General features: G+C 36.4%; 1 protein-coding gene across 2 annotated transcripts in view; it reads right to left on the bottom strand.

The window, feature by feature from the left end:
• EPHA6 (EPH receptor A6) overlaps positions 1-11,073 on the bottom strand; it is a 941,742-nt gene extending 930,669 nt beyond the window's left edge. Inside the window, exon 1 of one of the 2 annotated variants that reach the window (XM_023216075.3) lies at positions 10,665-11,049. In XM_023216075.3, coding sequence (XP_023071843.2) covers positions 10,665-11,049 — 385 coding nt within the window. Of the gene's footprint in view, positions 1-10,664 lie in introns of both variants that reach the window. The other variant, XM_023216076.3, reaches the window with a different exon arrangement.
• Positions 11,074-14,305: the final 3,232 nt, after the last annotated feature.

The raw sequence follows: 14,305 nt of genomic DNA on the forward strand, positions 1-14,305 counted from the left end.
TAAATATTAAAGAATACAAGCAATTCCAAAGTTCTGCAATACTGCTAAAAACAAATATTTAATACAGTTAGGAAAGAGTAAATTACAATAAAAACATTTAACATGATAGGGGATGACAAGTAACTAGAGGTATTTGAAGAAATATTTTAAATTGGATATATCATAACCATACATGTATTGTCAATTTTATGTTCATCTAAAGGTAAAATAATCAATAAACAAAGGCATACAGAATCTAGTAAAATTTAGATTTTGTGTTGTTATATTTTAAAGAAAGCTCTCATCACTAAATAAAACATTTTTAAAGAGTAAGATAAAGCTTTTATAAAAAAAAAGCCAAGTCACATCACTTACTTAAAAGTTCTATGCTCAATCTAAAACATTATTCACTTGGATATTAATATTTTATCCTTAAATGCAGAAGTTTTAATCTTTAAATGCATAAAAACTAATTCAGTTACTTAAAAATGGAGGTCTCTGGAGGAGTCATTCATCTTAATTCTCTAATTATTTTCATATATTCACGATGATAAATCCTGATAAAAGTGAGTTTCATTTTCATTTCCCATGTGTAACTCAAGCTTCTCAAGTTCTCAAGCTTATTTGTATGTAAAGTTTATATCATTTCTCTTCATTTTATCCATCTGATATTGTATTTTAATTTCAGCTATACCTGTTCAATTTTATCACACTGTCCTCTGCGGGGGGGCAGGGGTGGGGGGGCTAGCAGATCTTATTTCATTTTAAGGAGTCACACCAATCATGGCTAACATATGGTCATGACCAATATACTGAATGAGTATTTACTCTCAACATCTCTGTATATTAGTTCCTAGATCCTTGAGAACAGTACTTTTCATTTCTCTAAACAATAGTTTGTAGATGGTAATTCACCAACTGTACAGCTGAATACATGTTAACTTTGATATTTAAAAATTGTTTTAATTATTTACTGACCTCATTAGCTAAACTGTATGCTCTCACAAATTGGGGCAGTGGTCCGCCTTTGTCTCTCCTGTTTCTCAACACATCAAACATAACAGGTGTCAAAATATTTCATTTAAAAATTGAATGAATATTTGCTTATTGTCAAACTAGTTTGAGAAGTCTAAAAAAAGTATATTATATATAAAACCTATGAGATTAAGAACCTAAATATTTATATAAAAGGAAAAAAAACCTAAAATGAGTAAATTTTAAAAACCCAAAGATAACTACTGACATATTGCAATGAAGAAATATTTGAGAAACTTACAACAGAAGTATGTTTAAAATTTTATCTGATTTTAAGGCTTGGTAGCATTCAAATATATATATACCATTTAGCTTTAATAAACGTATTAAAACTTTAGATTACTAACATTAAAATAAATTACTAAATTTAATTCCACATTTCTGGTTAATAGGGTTCTTCAAAAATCTAAGAAAATAAACAAAATAAATAGGTTGCTGGTCGTAAAGTAGTGAATATTATAAAGGTTCTTACATGTGTAATTTTTATTAAACAAACTAGCAAGCTGTTATTTTAATAACTTGGTGAACTACATTTTTTTCTAACCTATAAAATGAAGTTATTATACCCTAACACAATAAGACAATAAGTTATCATACTATAAGTACCTTTTTGCTCTACTATGGTATCGTAAAAATAACAATAAAATTGGAGCATGCTAATTTCTACTTCTTTTCTAACCATGTAAAGAAATGTGCTACACCAACAGTATATACTTCCAACGTTGTTCTGTTTCATTTTCAGATAAAAATGAAGATCTCTGACTGTTCCGTCATTAAACTGAACATATAAAATAGCCTAGGTGACAATGAACTTCCTCATTAAATGTTCTAGTATTCTACAATTTTCCAAGATATTCCAGACTTTATTTTTTGATGAGGCATTATGCTGATTGCTAACAAGTGGACCAATACATAGATTTCATTTTATTTTAAAAGTTGATAAAATTCTTTTAAGACTTTGTACAATGGAATCTGATGTTCGACTATTTCTTATCACACTTCATCGCAACTACTAATTATTTTCACTTGCCTTCATGAGACAAATATTATTTAAGTACATTTTAACTCAAGAGAAGGAGATTTTTAATGTTAAAAAAAAGTTTTGGCTAAGTTTGTTTGTGATCAATGAATTGATATTAGAATATCAATTCTAATATACACTCATATATTAGAATAATATCAAGGGACTTAGGCCAGAGTATGGTTCAATATACACAGCCAGAGAGAATCCTTAATGAATAGTATCATTTAAACAATAGTGCCACGAATCAGCTTTTCTCCTCACTCCCTTTTTCTTTAATCGTTGGTATGTTTACAGCTACTTACCTTATGCATTGTATTTAAAAATCAATTTTAGTTGTGTGAGATATCAGTTCTCAGAATAACTAATTTATTGGCCTCTACATACTTAAATTCTCTATTTACTCGTTTAATTTCAATTATGTTTTGCAATATTAGTGTCATTTTATAGAAACATATGGAACAATATGTCTCTCTTTAACAATAAAAATTAAGGTGCTACCAAGACTAATTCCACTCAAATTCGGGGTCAATCATATCAATTATTCTTAGATAATTTTTACTTAGAACATATATTAATGTAATTTTTTAAATTTCCTAGTACACAACATTTATCTTTATTAACTTGGTTTAATGTATCTAAATATAATTACCACAAGTAGGCAAGTTTCTATACTTTTAAAAAGTTATGGATCTTTTTAAAGAGTAAAAGTAAGTGCTTTTATACTATTTATAGATGTTATACTCTACATACTAAGAATGTGCTTCTCTTTGCAACACTCGTGTAGCTCAAAATACAATTATCATATTATAGTACAGTCACCTGAAAGAACATATAATTTACTGTGATTAGTGAATTAACATAATAGATTACATAAAAATTATTTTAAATATACTTTTAAATTATATATAATAGTATCTTACTTTTTATCCAGATATCCAAAAGATACCTAACATTATAAGAGTAAAATAATAGACTAAATATTCCTATCTCCTTAACATCCATTTTCTAAGGCAATGTTGTTTCATATTTCCTCTGATCAAAAAGTATGCCTTTTACACTTGAAGTTACAAAGTGAAATAGTAGGAAGCACAATGAGTTGTCCATTACATCTATCAAGCACAGGTCACCAAATAGGCCAAAAGCTGGAGGACTCAGAATCCTGGGAAACTAGCTCAATATATTTTTTAGGACCTGGAGTGAAAATACACACTTTCATCCCAATTCTCACAAAGCTCAGTTAAAACATACAATTGCTACTATTTGAAATGGGAAACTTAGCATCTTCAACATGAATTACACTTTTTAGTAACTAACCCACCAAAAACAAGCACACCAAAATATATAAAAAATGCCAGTCTAACATATTTTGAACAAAAGCTCAACTCACACATCAGTCCACGGTAAGTCATTAAATGTGTGAAATATTTATCTTTTGTACATATGAACATATTTGTAAAAATGCATATTTATACATTTTTATGTAATTAAGTAGAATATCTGCCAAATCATACAACTAACATCAGAAGAGTCTTGTGAAGCAATTTACAAATAAAACACAAACGGTACACAGCAATTCTTTACTCTCTTCCCTTTCTCCCATGCAACATCATTTACTACAAAATTCTTCATCTTATAGAAATCATCAAGTAATTGAAAAATAAACATTGATCATTCAAATATAAAATGTCAGTATGCAAACTGAGATTCAAGACCACAGAATGTGAAGATAATCTTTGTGTAACCTCTATACTTAGCATAATGCCTGGTATTAAATCCATGGTTGCTGAGTGACTTATTATCTTAACTTTAAAATGAAATGTAATAAAATAATAGATATTTTTAAATAAATGGTACATAAATCTTCTTTATTATTTGGGCTAATTGGTAAATACTGTCATATAACAAATATGTTTTTAAAGCTTTTATACTTCATTAATTTGATTTTGAGGAAACAGAAATTCTTCCCATCACATCTGGAAACAGACTGTAAACTCTTTACTGGATCATGTATTCTGTGAAAAAAAGTTCTCTTTGAACCTTTATGTATGGCAAATACACTGCCTAGCCATATAGCAGGCAATAAATATCTGCTTAAATAATCATTTTGTTTTAGAGAATTTATAATTGAAAACTGAAACTGTACAGCCTATAAGAAGTTATATAGTTTATTTAAAGGAAATAACTATAAAAATAGTATTTTCTAGAACATTTTAAAGCACTAAAGTAAAATGTAAGATTTACTGCATTTGGATATATATTTAAATACATATAGAAACATTTAAATAAAGTATCTCCAGAATATGAATTTTCTAAAAAACAGTGTGTAACAGTGTTAAGAATTTTTATGTTCTCCATATTTAATAATTATTTTCATGTAATAATATTAAAAGGTAACTCAAAATAATCAATGATTAATTGCTCAGATAAAATTTTTAATTGCATAAAATTTACTATTGTTTACTTAAAAGTATAACGGTTTCTTCCCACATACATTTTGGGGATGTATGTGATTCCCCAAAAATATCACATACCCTGAAATCTCATTTCCTAGGTCTTGCTGAACATTTCTTCTTCACTTAAACAAAATAGAGAGACAAGTATAATTGAAAGGATCTGAAAACACATCATTCTATATCCAGGATCACTTAGAATTTGTGTTTTCAATAACAGTAATTTGATCATAACAGAGAAGAGTAAAACTGGTACATATGTCAAATCCTCAAATATTGCTCTTTATTAGCCAAAACCTAGACTCTGTTGGCTTACTATATTGCCTAATGAAGATGTCCCTACATACTCGTGCAGTCATCCACTGACAACAAACAACTACATATAAAAAGTTACCATGTCAGAAACGAATCAAATTGCATTTGTCGATTCAAATGAATTTACCTTATGTACAATAGTTTGAAATAACAAAACTGCCCTATTAAAATTATGTTTTAAATTATCATTTGAACTGAATAAAGTGGAAAATACACATCTCAGCCTTGCTACATAGTTTTGTTCTACTCTATCTTCCCTATCCCTTGACAATTATCAATATTTAGTAAGGTAATTTTAATGGGGAATAATGAAAAAATTATCTGGGCTTCTTGCATGTATTTCTCTATAAAGACAAGATGTTCCCATGAATTCTATTTACAAAACATATTTCAAACCCATCTTCTTCTCTCCATCTCCACTGCCACCACTCTAGGCCAGGCCACCATACACCTCGTCCGGACAACTGCAACTGACTCCCAACTCTACTCTTGTCATCTACTAATTAAGCTTTCGCTCACTAGTCATGGTGCTATTAAGAAGTAAGTTGGTTCATTTTACTCAGTTGGTCAAAACCTCCCTATAGATTCATGTTTTACCTGGGATAATATAAAAACTCAGCTTCTTAACATGGATCTTATGCTACTCCGAGGACTCTGGTTCCTGACTATCTTTCAGACCTCACTTTCTGCAACTCTCTTCCTTGCAAAGTAAGTTTCAGTCACCCCGGACTCAGTTTTTCAAGTGTGTCAAGCTCATTTCTCTTCAAGACCCTTGCTCAGGCAGTTTCCACTACGTGTTATGCACTTCTTCCCACTCTGCAGAAAGAGCTCTTTCTCTTTCCTGAGAATGAGGTTTCAATGTTACCTTCACAGTCTTTCCAACTGTCCCATTTCAAATAGCACATCTCCCCTGTTATTTCTTAATGCCTTTGTTGCTTCGTCCATACATAATTCTTACAACCTTTATTGTTTTATTTATTTACCCAAATTCCATGAGAGCACGTGCCTTATTTATCTTTTCTTTTAAATCCATAATCTAAATTTTAGATTACAGAAAACAATACTCAATAAAATAATGCAAGAACAGAATATATCCTCAGTTTGTTTAAATGTCAGTCTGATTAAATTACAAGTTGAATAGAACTCTGTAGAGATATGCAATTTGATCCTGTATTAATTTAGTTTGATTACACGATTGACAATGCATGTTAGACAAAGTCAACCTATTTTGATCACCTAACTATATATATTGATTTCCAGCATGTTTGTAATCCCAAGATGGTGAGTCAAGGGTACAATGAAAAAATTTCTATTCCTATTGGGCCCTGGTTGATGAACAGCGTGAAGTGGGATCTATTATTTCACCAGTTAGAACAAATGAAGCATGTAGTCAGAAGCAGTTGTGTGTGAGAGGTAGGAGAGGAAAAGAGAGAGAGTTACTGAAATTGTGATAGGGAAAGAGGGTTGGTAGAGGAAAATTTGTATCATTTGTATTTAAGTTGTTTATACTAGTCGTTTATACTAGCAATGATTAGTGAAGAAACAAAGAAACAAAAGGCTTTCTACTCTAATATTTTCTTAACACTTATTTTGTGATGTAAAAGTAACAAAGAAGTAAAAGGATGTAATTTAATCATTAATTTACCCTGTACCAAAAGATATATACATTTCCCTTAGGAAATTCATATAGAAGTGCTATACTCAAGAATACTATATTAACTTGAACTATATTCATCTATGTCATTTTTTGTTTGAAGAAGAGTTCCTTGAGGATTATGTATAATTTCTCTGCAAGAAAATTTTTTCCAGATATAGTATTACCCCAGGACCAGAATAAACAACACTTAGATGATCACTGCTGGAGCTGCATGAAAACATTTTATCTCTGTACTGTGGATGCTAATCAATAATGATTAATTATACAATTACTTATTTTATATTGCAAATGTATAATAAAATTATATTCTAAGTTGTATTTATACTTATGACTAACAAGAAGTGATCTGATAACGATTTCTGGAACCCTTACATCTATACATAGTTTATCCTCAAAAACTAATTTCTTCTAAATGGTCTGTCAGAAACATTCTTTCCAAGTAATCCAGTGTTCCTAATTTAACAAAATTTTTAATATTTTCAGTATTTCAAGGTTCACTTTTGAACATTCTTCAAAAATTTCCTCAATGTCTCCATTTCTATAAATATAAGAACAATATTCAATCGAGTTTGTGAATAAAACTTATGGATAAAACTCATTTTAGGCCATGAATTTTGTTAAACAGATGTTTTCCTGCTTATATTTACTTGTATTTACATACAACTCAGTGGATTATGCAGTTGATTCACTCAAATTAATAAATTTAATGAAATCAACTACACTACTGTTTTGCTTGTTTATTTTGTCATTGAATTGCCTGGGGGGAAAATCAATTCACAAAGTATTGGTAATAAAATAAGTTCACTAGACTCATTTATCCATACCATATTTTGACTTAATTGAATTATTTGAGTATGCAATTGATTATTTTTAAAAGCATGGGCCACACCCTTAGATATGCATCAACTCATTTAGGCTATAAAGTTGTATTTGCTACAGAATAATCTTTGAATAAATGGATCCCTGGTGTCTACTGGCCACTGTGATATACGATAAATGGTGAGCTTATACATGAAGCAAGATTGTGTTTTACATTCATATAAGTGTCTAGTACAGAAATGAAAGGCTATATTCCTTGAAAAGATAAAATCTTTTTAAAATAAAAATTACCAACACTTAATTAATACTGTGGTTTTAAATATAGGGAAAATTAATGGACTATGAGAAAGATTTAAACACAATTCATATTTCCACTTATTCAATCAGATGAAGTGATCTAGGAAGCACCTGTACCTTCTGATCGATTCAAGGAGGTTTGGTTAATAGGAAGAGAGAGTGAAATTGATTTATTTCATCTTTACAGTCAGCTTCACACAGTTAAAAGACAAGAGAAGAGATCCTTTCTGCAGTCAAGTTACTGTCAGCACCATGTTAAAAGAATGAGGTAGTTTACTTTTTTGTCAATATCATCATCATTTTACCTTTCTTATATATGGAAAAATGGGGATTGGGGTGGGAGTTGTGGGAAAGGTGAATCCATTCTTTTCAGCCATGAAGGATGTCATATAATTTGGTAAAACAGATATATAACATTAAAATTTTACTTTGTGAATATCTTTAAACAGGAAGAAGTTACACATAAATGTAACTTTACCTTCTATAAAATAACAAATTTCAAAATTAAAACATTAATTCCATTAGCCTTTAAAGTGAAAATTATTGGACAATTAAAACTATCTTCTCAAAACTAAATATGAATTATATTAGTTTATTTTTATGTGTATAATAAATCAAATTTATATTTAACATTAATCTTTCCAAGTTGAGTACATATAATTCTATAATGTCTCATGTTTTCCATGTTTAAAAACAGATGCTTTGATTTATTGTACCTATTATGAAACTATAAATAAGGAAAATATCCCTAAAATGCTTTTAAGAATAACATTTAGAAACAGCATTTTATTAACCATTAGTGTGATGATTTCAATATTTGAAAGTTATCTCATTATCAGGAAAAATTTCTATTCACTATGACTTTAGACTGTAAAAGCATCAGTTTATAAATAATCATTTTTGTCTGATAAAAATTCTGACTATACTTTACAATATTCTTTTGAAGAAGTCACCTAAATTTTATCCAATTTAACCTTCAGGTACTATTTTGCCCACTGTACTCTTATGCACAACCTGTGCTATCAGTGTATCAACACAAATTCAAATTAAGAGTTTAAGTAGACAATCTTTAATGCTTCTATTTAACTGATGGGAAAACTGGACAATACTCATTCACTAAGTTTAGATAATTAATAAAAATAAATAAATTACATATGTTTGGCATATATTCTAGGTCAAACTTCTGTAAATACTATGAGAAAGTCATTAAAATGGATATGCAAATAAAAATTACTAGAAGAGGTTAATAAATAACATCTTAATGCTTTCAAATTTACTATGAATATCTGAAAGGTCATGCTTTAACAGGACATATTTTAGCAGAATGGCACTTTAGGGTCATTTGTAGATTCAGATATCTGTTTTATTTATGTTAGTATCCCCTGGGCCTATGGTAGTTACTGATATATCATAGGTATTTAAATAAATAAACGTTGTTTGGGGAAATTATTGCATGCGAAACAACTGTTATAAACTTCTAGTACAGTCGACTCTCAAAGTATTCATCTCTAGTATCCCTTTTTACTATTATAAAGTACAATATCAATGTCTGACTTTCCAATTATTAAAAATTGTTTTCTCTCCTTACAACAAAAAAGGGTAATCGCTACACCTTTTTTTTTAAAACAATCTCCTATCTTTACAGAAATTAAGTAACTATCTATTCAATATTTTATACCAATAGTCTTTGAAAACAAATGAAGATGTAGTGTCATGGTATATACCACTACAGCAAAACACTGTAACTGTTATCTATTATGTGATCTATCTTCAAAGTCATGAGGGTTATGTGTGGTTTCCAAATTCACTCACTTGTGATTGCATTCTGTCAGTTTAAAATAACTGTAATAATTAGGAAAATATGCCAAAGTATCACTGTATAAATGAGAACAACTTAATAATTATATTTTATTCTGATTCTGAATATTTCTAAGTAAAATGGCCATTTATGTTGATGACAAAAAAAGAATGCTGTGTTGTTTGTTTTCTCCCTTAACCTTTTCCTTGTCACACAAAAAGTAAACACTTTCAAGCCATCTGGCCTCCATTTTTATACCTGCAAATTACTTCGAGACTCTGAAACATATGCCTTATACGTTAAATGATAACTATAACTGACCACCACACACAATACCTGAAGGGACACATCGGTTGGTCATTAGAGCACGAATGAGAGAATATCTAGCCAGGTACATGCTGGAAAACTTTTATGGTTGTTTCATGCTTAGTCTGAAAGGACTTAGAATATGCCGGTGGTAATTCTTATAGATCTTTATTCACAGCAAAAATACAATGAGATATATTTCATGAAGGCTGTGCGAATAGAAAAAGGGAAAATGCTCAAATATTCTAAGGGTTTTCCATCACTTTTTACACATTGTTCACCTCCACTTTACCCACCGAAACAAAGTCCTCCAAGAAATCTGTCAGTGACTTGACTTCATAAATAGGATATCCACAACTTGGAAATTCACCCTAAACGCTTTTCTACTCCCCGCCCCCAAGAATATGAAACCCCAACACAGATCTGGGGCATCTGGTCTAGGAAGAATTTCGAGTAAGTCTACCTCGGTGGCCCGGATGGCAGATGAAGCATGGGGACTGAGACTGGGCGAGGGCTACAGACTCACCGGAGGGGAGGGGAAGGGCTGATAACTGATCACGGGGCACAGCGGGAGCACCCTGCCTTTCAAGAAGGCATATGGGAGAACCCACACGTTCCCCTGAGATGAGTGACCACCAAGAGCCAGAAGTCTCTATTAAGTCTGTGCCACAGAGCCTGACCTCCGGTGGAGACAGCGCAGCGGGCGGTCCCACGGGCGCCAGCGGTGGGACCCAAATGCAGCTGATATGCTCACGCTACCATTTAAAGACATTTAGAAGCACAAGGTATCCTAGCCCGTGGGGTCACCGTCCCGGGCGGTGTAGACAGGGCGCTATGGTAAGGGGACATCCTCGACCCCCTCGTGTGGCGAGCCAGGAGACACTGACCCCTGGACAAAGTTACCTGCAGGAGGCAACCAGTGCCCTGGTTCTCCAAACACCCTCCTCCTCCCACCCACTCCCGCTCCTCCGCCCCGTCCCTTACCTTGGTTGTTGGAGACGTGACTGCAGTCGCCTGGCCATGCTGTCAGCAGAGGCAAGAAGAAACCAAATTGCAAAAGAAATTCCCGGACTTCGCAGCCCCTCATGGTTCTCCTCGGCTCTCTTCTCCTCTCCCTTAAAGAGAAGTGGCGGCAGCGCAGGCAGGTGTTCTGGGTAGGATGGGGGTCCTTGTCCACGTCTTCTTCCTCCTCCTCCTCTTCCTCCTCCACCCGGCCCGCAGGGGGTGTCCCGGGGCGCCCCCCGCGCGAGGTCCCGGGGACAAGGCACGAGGGTCCAGGCTGCCCAGGTGCAGGTGCAGCTGCTTCGAAGGAAGACGCTGCCTGCGGCGCCGGGGAGCTCCTCGCAGCTGGAGGCGAGGGGAATTGCATCCACCACAGTGTCCCGCTCGCGCGAGGACTATTCACTTGGGCCCGAGAGAGCGCGCGCGCAGGAGCGAGCTCGGGCTGTGGTTTGGGGGAGGGGAGTAAGGGGGCGGGGAGCGCCTCACCGCGAGGACGGGGGCGGGGAGGGACTGCCAGGTGGGGCGGGCAGTTGGGGCGGCCCGAGGACCTCTCCCGACTCAAGTGAGCACTTGCGGAGCCAAAAGCAAGGGAGGCGCAGCAGCTGTGAAGAGGCGTGGGGGTCGCGGGAACTTTCCTCTGGCCGGTGCGAGGAGAGCCTGGCGGACGAGGCGGCTCAACGGGGCTGCGAGCGGTTGGAGCAGGGTGCGGACTGAGCCCTCAGCCCCTGGCCTGAACGGCGTGGACACCGGCTCGCGCCGCGCACACCTCCGACTCGGCCGCGTCTGCGCCGCGCTCTGGCCGTGGCAGCCGCTTTCCGGGCATCTCTGAGGCCGCCCTTAGTCCCACAAGCACTTAGCCGCCCATTTCATAGCAGCGGCGCCGACCGTTTTAAGAGGAGTCAGCTCCAGACACCGCCTCCCACTTACTTCTCCCCATTTCCACCGCTGGAGGGGAGGGGATGAGTGCCGCGGACAGGCGCAACCGTCCGGGGAGAGCTCGCCGGCGGCGGTCAGCCCGACCCTCCGCGCGGGTCGCCCGAACTTGACCACCAGAGCGAGCGCCTCAGCGCAGTGGCCGCCTCCGCGGCTTCCAGTTCTAGAAAAGCAAAACGCGGGGAGGAAGCAGCAAAAGGGGGTCACATCAGTCTGGAAAGTGGCGGGTGCACGGCGCCCGGGCTCGCCGAGGTCTTCGCGTCGCCTTGCGGAGGTGACTTCGCGGTGGAGGTCACGAGCATCGTCGCAGCCTTGACGCTGAGATTCAGGGGTCCCCAGGCGTCCACGGCGTGGTGGCGTCGGGCCGCGCTTTCCTAGCAGTCCAAGGGCCGAGTGGCGCGTGGCCACATCCACAGCAGCGCAGGGGCGCGGTGGGCGGACGGCTCTCCCCGCACGAGCCGCCCCCTCGCGGCACCCATTCCCTCCCCGCGCTCGGGTCGCCCGGAAGCCGCGGTGCGGGCCACTTGGTGGGACTCCGCGGCCCCAGCCCCAGGGCCGGGGTAACAGGGCGTGCTGACTGGGAGGACCCTCGGCGTCCGCGGTCCCCGCCACCTCGCCCCGCGGCCGAGGCGGGCGCCCAGAGCAGGGACAGAGCCGGGAGCGCTGCAGAGCCCGGCCAAGCCCAGCCGCGGCTCGGATGCCGCCAGTTCGGCGCTAGAGGGGGTTAGTCGACAACGAAAATGCCTGCACCGCTCGCAGTGGAGGCGGCTCTTCAGGCGAGGAACCGAGAGGAGGGAGGGATGCTGTCAGGCTAAACTTAACGGGTTGGTTAAGGGCGAGTCAAGGAAACCATATCGCTTGGGTGGGGATTTCTGTGATACTTTATTCGTTACTATTATTTCCAACATCATTTTTCTTTCTTGAAGGGACTTCGGCTGTCACAGTCGAGGGAGGTTGAAAACCCCACTTCAAAACCCGTCGGAATGTTTTGAAAAAATGTTGATGGCAATGGAGAAATGTGAACAGAGGAGAGAAAGTAGCGGATTGTGAAGGGTAGACGGTATTTTCCAATTGGGCAGAAGGCACAGGAGGGAAATGGCACACTGACAAGTCAGAGGAGCAGGAGATGAAGGAGCCAAGGGTTGGCGTTTGACGCTTACAGAGTTTTGGAAGGGAAAGGACTCTTCCATTCCATGCATTTCTCCGCTGCGATGTTTTTGTGCCACACACCGTAGCTGAAGACGTTTCACTTAATGCCTTATAGTAAATTGGAAGGAAAGAGAGGAGAGCAAGAAATGCCCCATGTCAAAAATTCTGCTGCGTGGAGAGAAATGTGAAATACAAGCGATTTCGAGAATGTGAGGAAGGGTTCTGATTGGTGACTGTACTCTCATCCTCATTAGGAATTCATACACCTCTGCCTCTCTTTGAAGGTGTCCACGCCAACTTAAATGTATGCAGATCATTTCTAAAAAGATACCATGTGTGGAGTTTATATATTGGCACTTAAAAGAGTAAAATCTGATTTTGATACTCATTTTGCCACTCTTACTGATATTCATTGACCACATGGGCACTTACAAACTCATTTTAGAGTTTATAAACTCAGTTGTCAAATAAAAAGTCTACATTATGACCATTATGATATAAATCATTGTGTCTAAATAATGTTCTGAGAAATGTTTAATGATTCATTATCTGATAATTTTATTCAAAATCTCTTTTTATATACTGTCAAAAATATATTTCCATGACCTTTTATAATTAAATTTTCATTTTTAAATGTTGGCTTACAGTAAATCTATAAACTTCATTAATAATTCACTAAAAGAAAAATCGTTCAAGAAGGCACTCCTTATAAATTGAAGGAATGTATAATATTATCTTAAAAGTATAAACCATGTGAATCTATTTCTATACTTTTACTTTTGAAATTAACTAGACTTGCAAGGGAAACATTTTTAATGGTACATCACCAAAAGGAAGTTATTTCAGTATAATTCCTAACATAAAATATTTTAAAATCGAAGTTTAAAATCAAGTTCTGATGTTTTACTTGAGTGTTACATTTTAGAGAATATCCTATAAAACACCAAGATGCTTCACTTAAAATTAGACTAGAAAGCAGTGCTTTTAGTGGAAGGAAGGGGAAAAGGCAGGAAAAAAAAAAAAAAAAAGAGAAATAAATAGAGAGGAAAACTTAGATTGGTTTCTAGGACTTACGCTCAGTTAGAAATCGTGGCACAGTGCCTGAAACTGTTACTTCAAAGTAATACTAATGCGCTTGATTAACCTGAATTTCTAGTCCCCCCTGCACTGTACTTACAGTTCAGCTACAGTTCATAATTTGTATTTGTTTAAATGAGCCCAAGTCAAGCTTGTCATAATATATGTATCTATATACCTGGTCAGATAATTGAGAGTCATATTCTTGTCTTGGCTTTTAAGAAAAAAAAATTACAAGATTTTTCTCAGTATTAAAACATACTTCATATGTTTATGTATGTTTGGATGCTGTCTATTGCATGTCTAGAAGATAATGACATCTTAAGTAAAAACTCATCTAAAAAATGAGTTAAAATACGATCATCGTCTTTGACAATAGCTAGATTCCATGAGTTTGACATGATTATTAATGTTAAAACATGATGGCAAAAAAGAATTTCCATGACCATTTGACCATTTATGTT

This window comes from Piliocolobus tephrosceles, chromosome 2 (genome assembly GCF_002776525.5).
Source record: "Piliocolobus tephrosceles isolate RC106 chromosome 2, ASM277652v3, whole genome shotgun sequence".
In the NCBI taxonomy this organism is placed as follows: Eukaryota; Metazoa; Chordata; class Mammalia; order Primates; family Cercopithecidae; genus Piliocolobus; species Piliocolobus tephrosceles.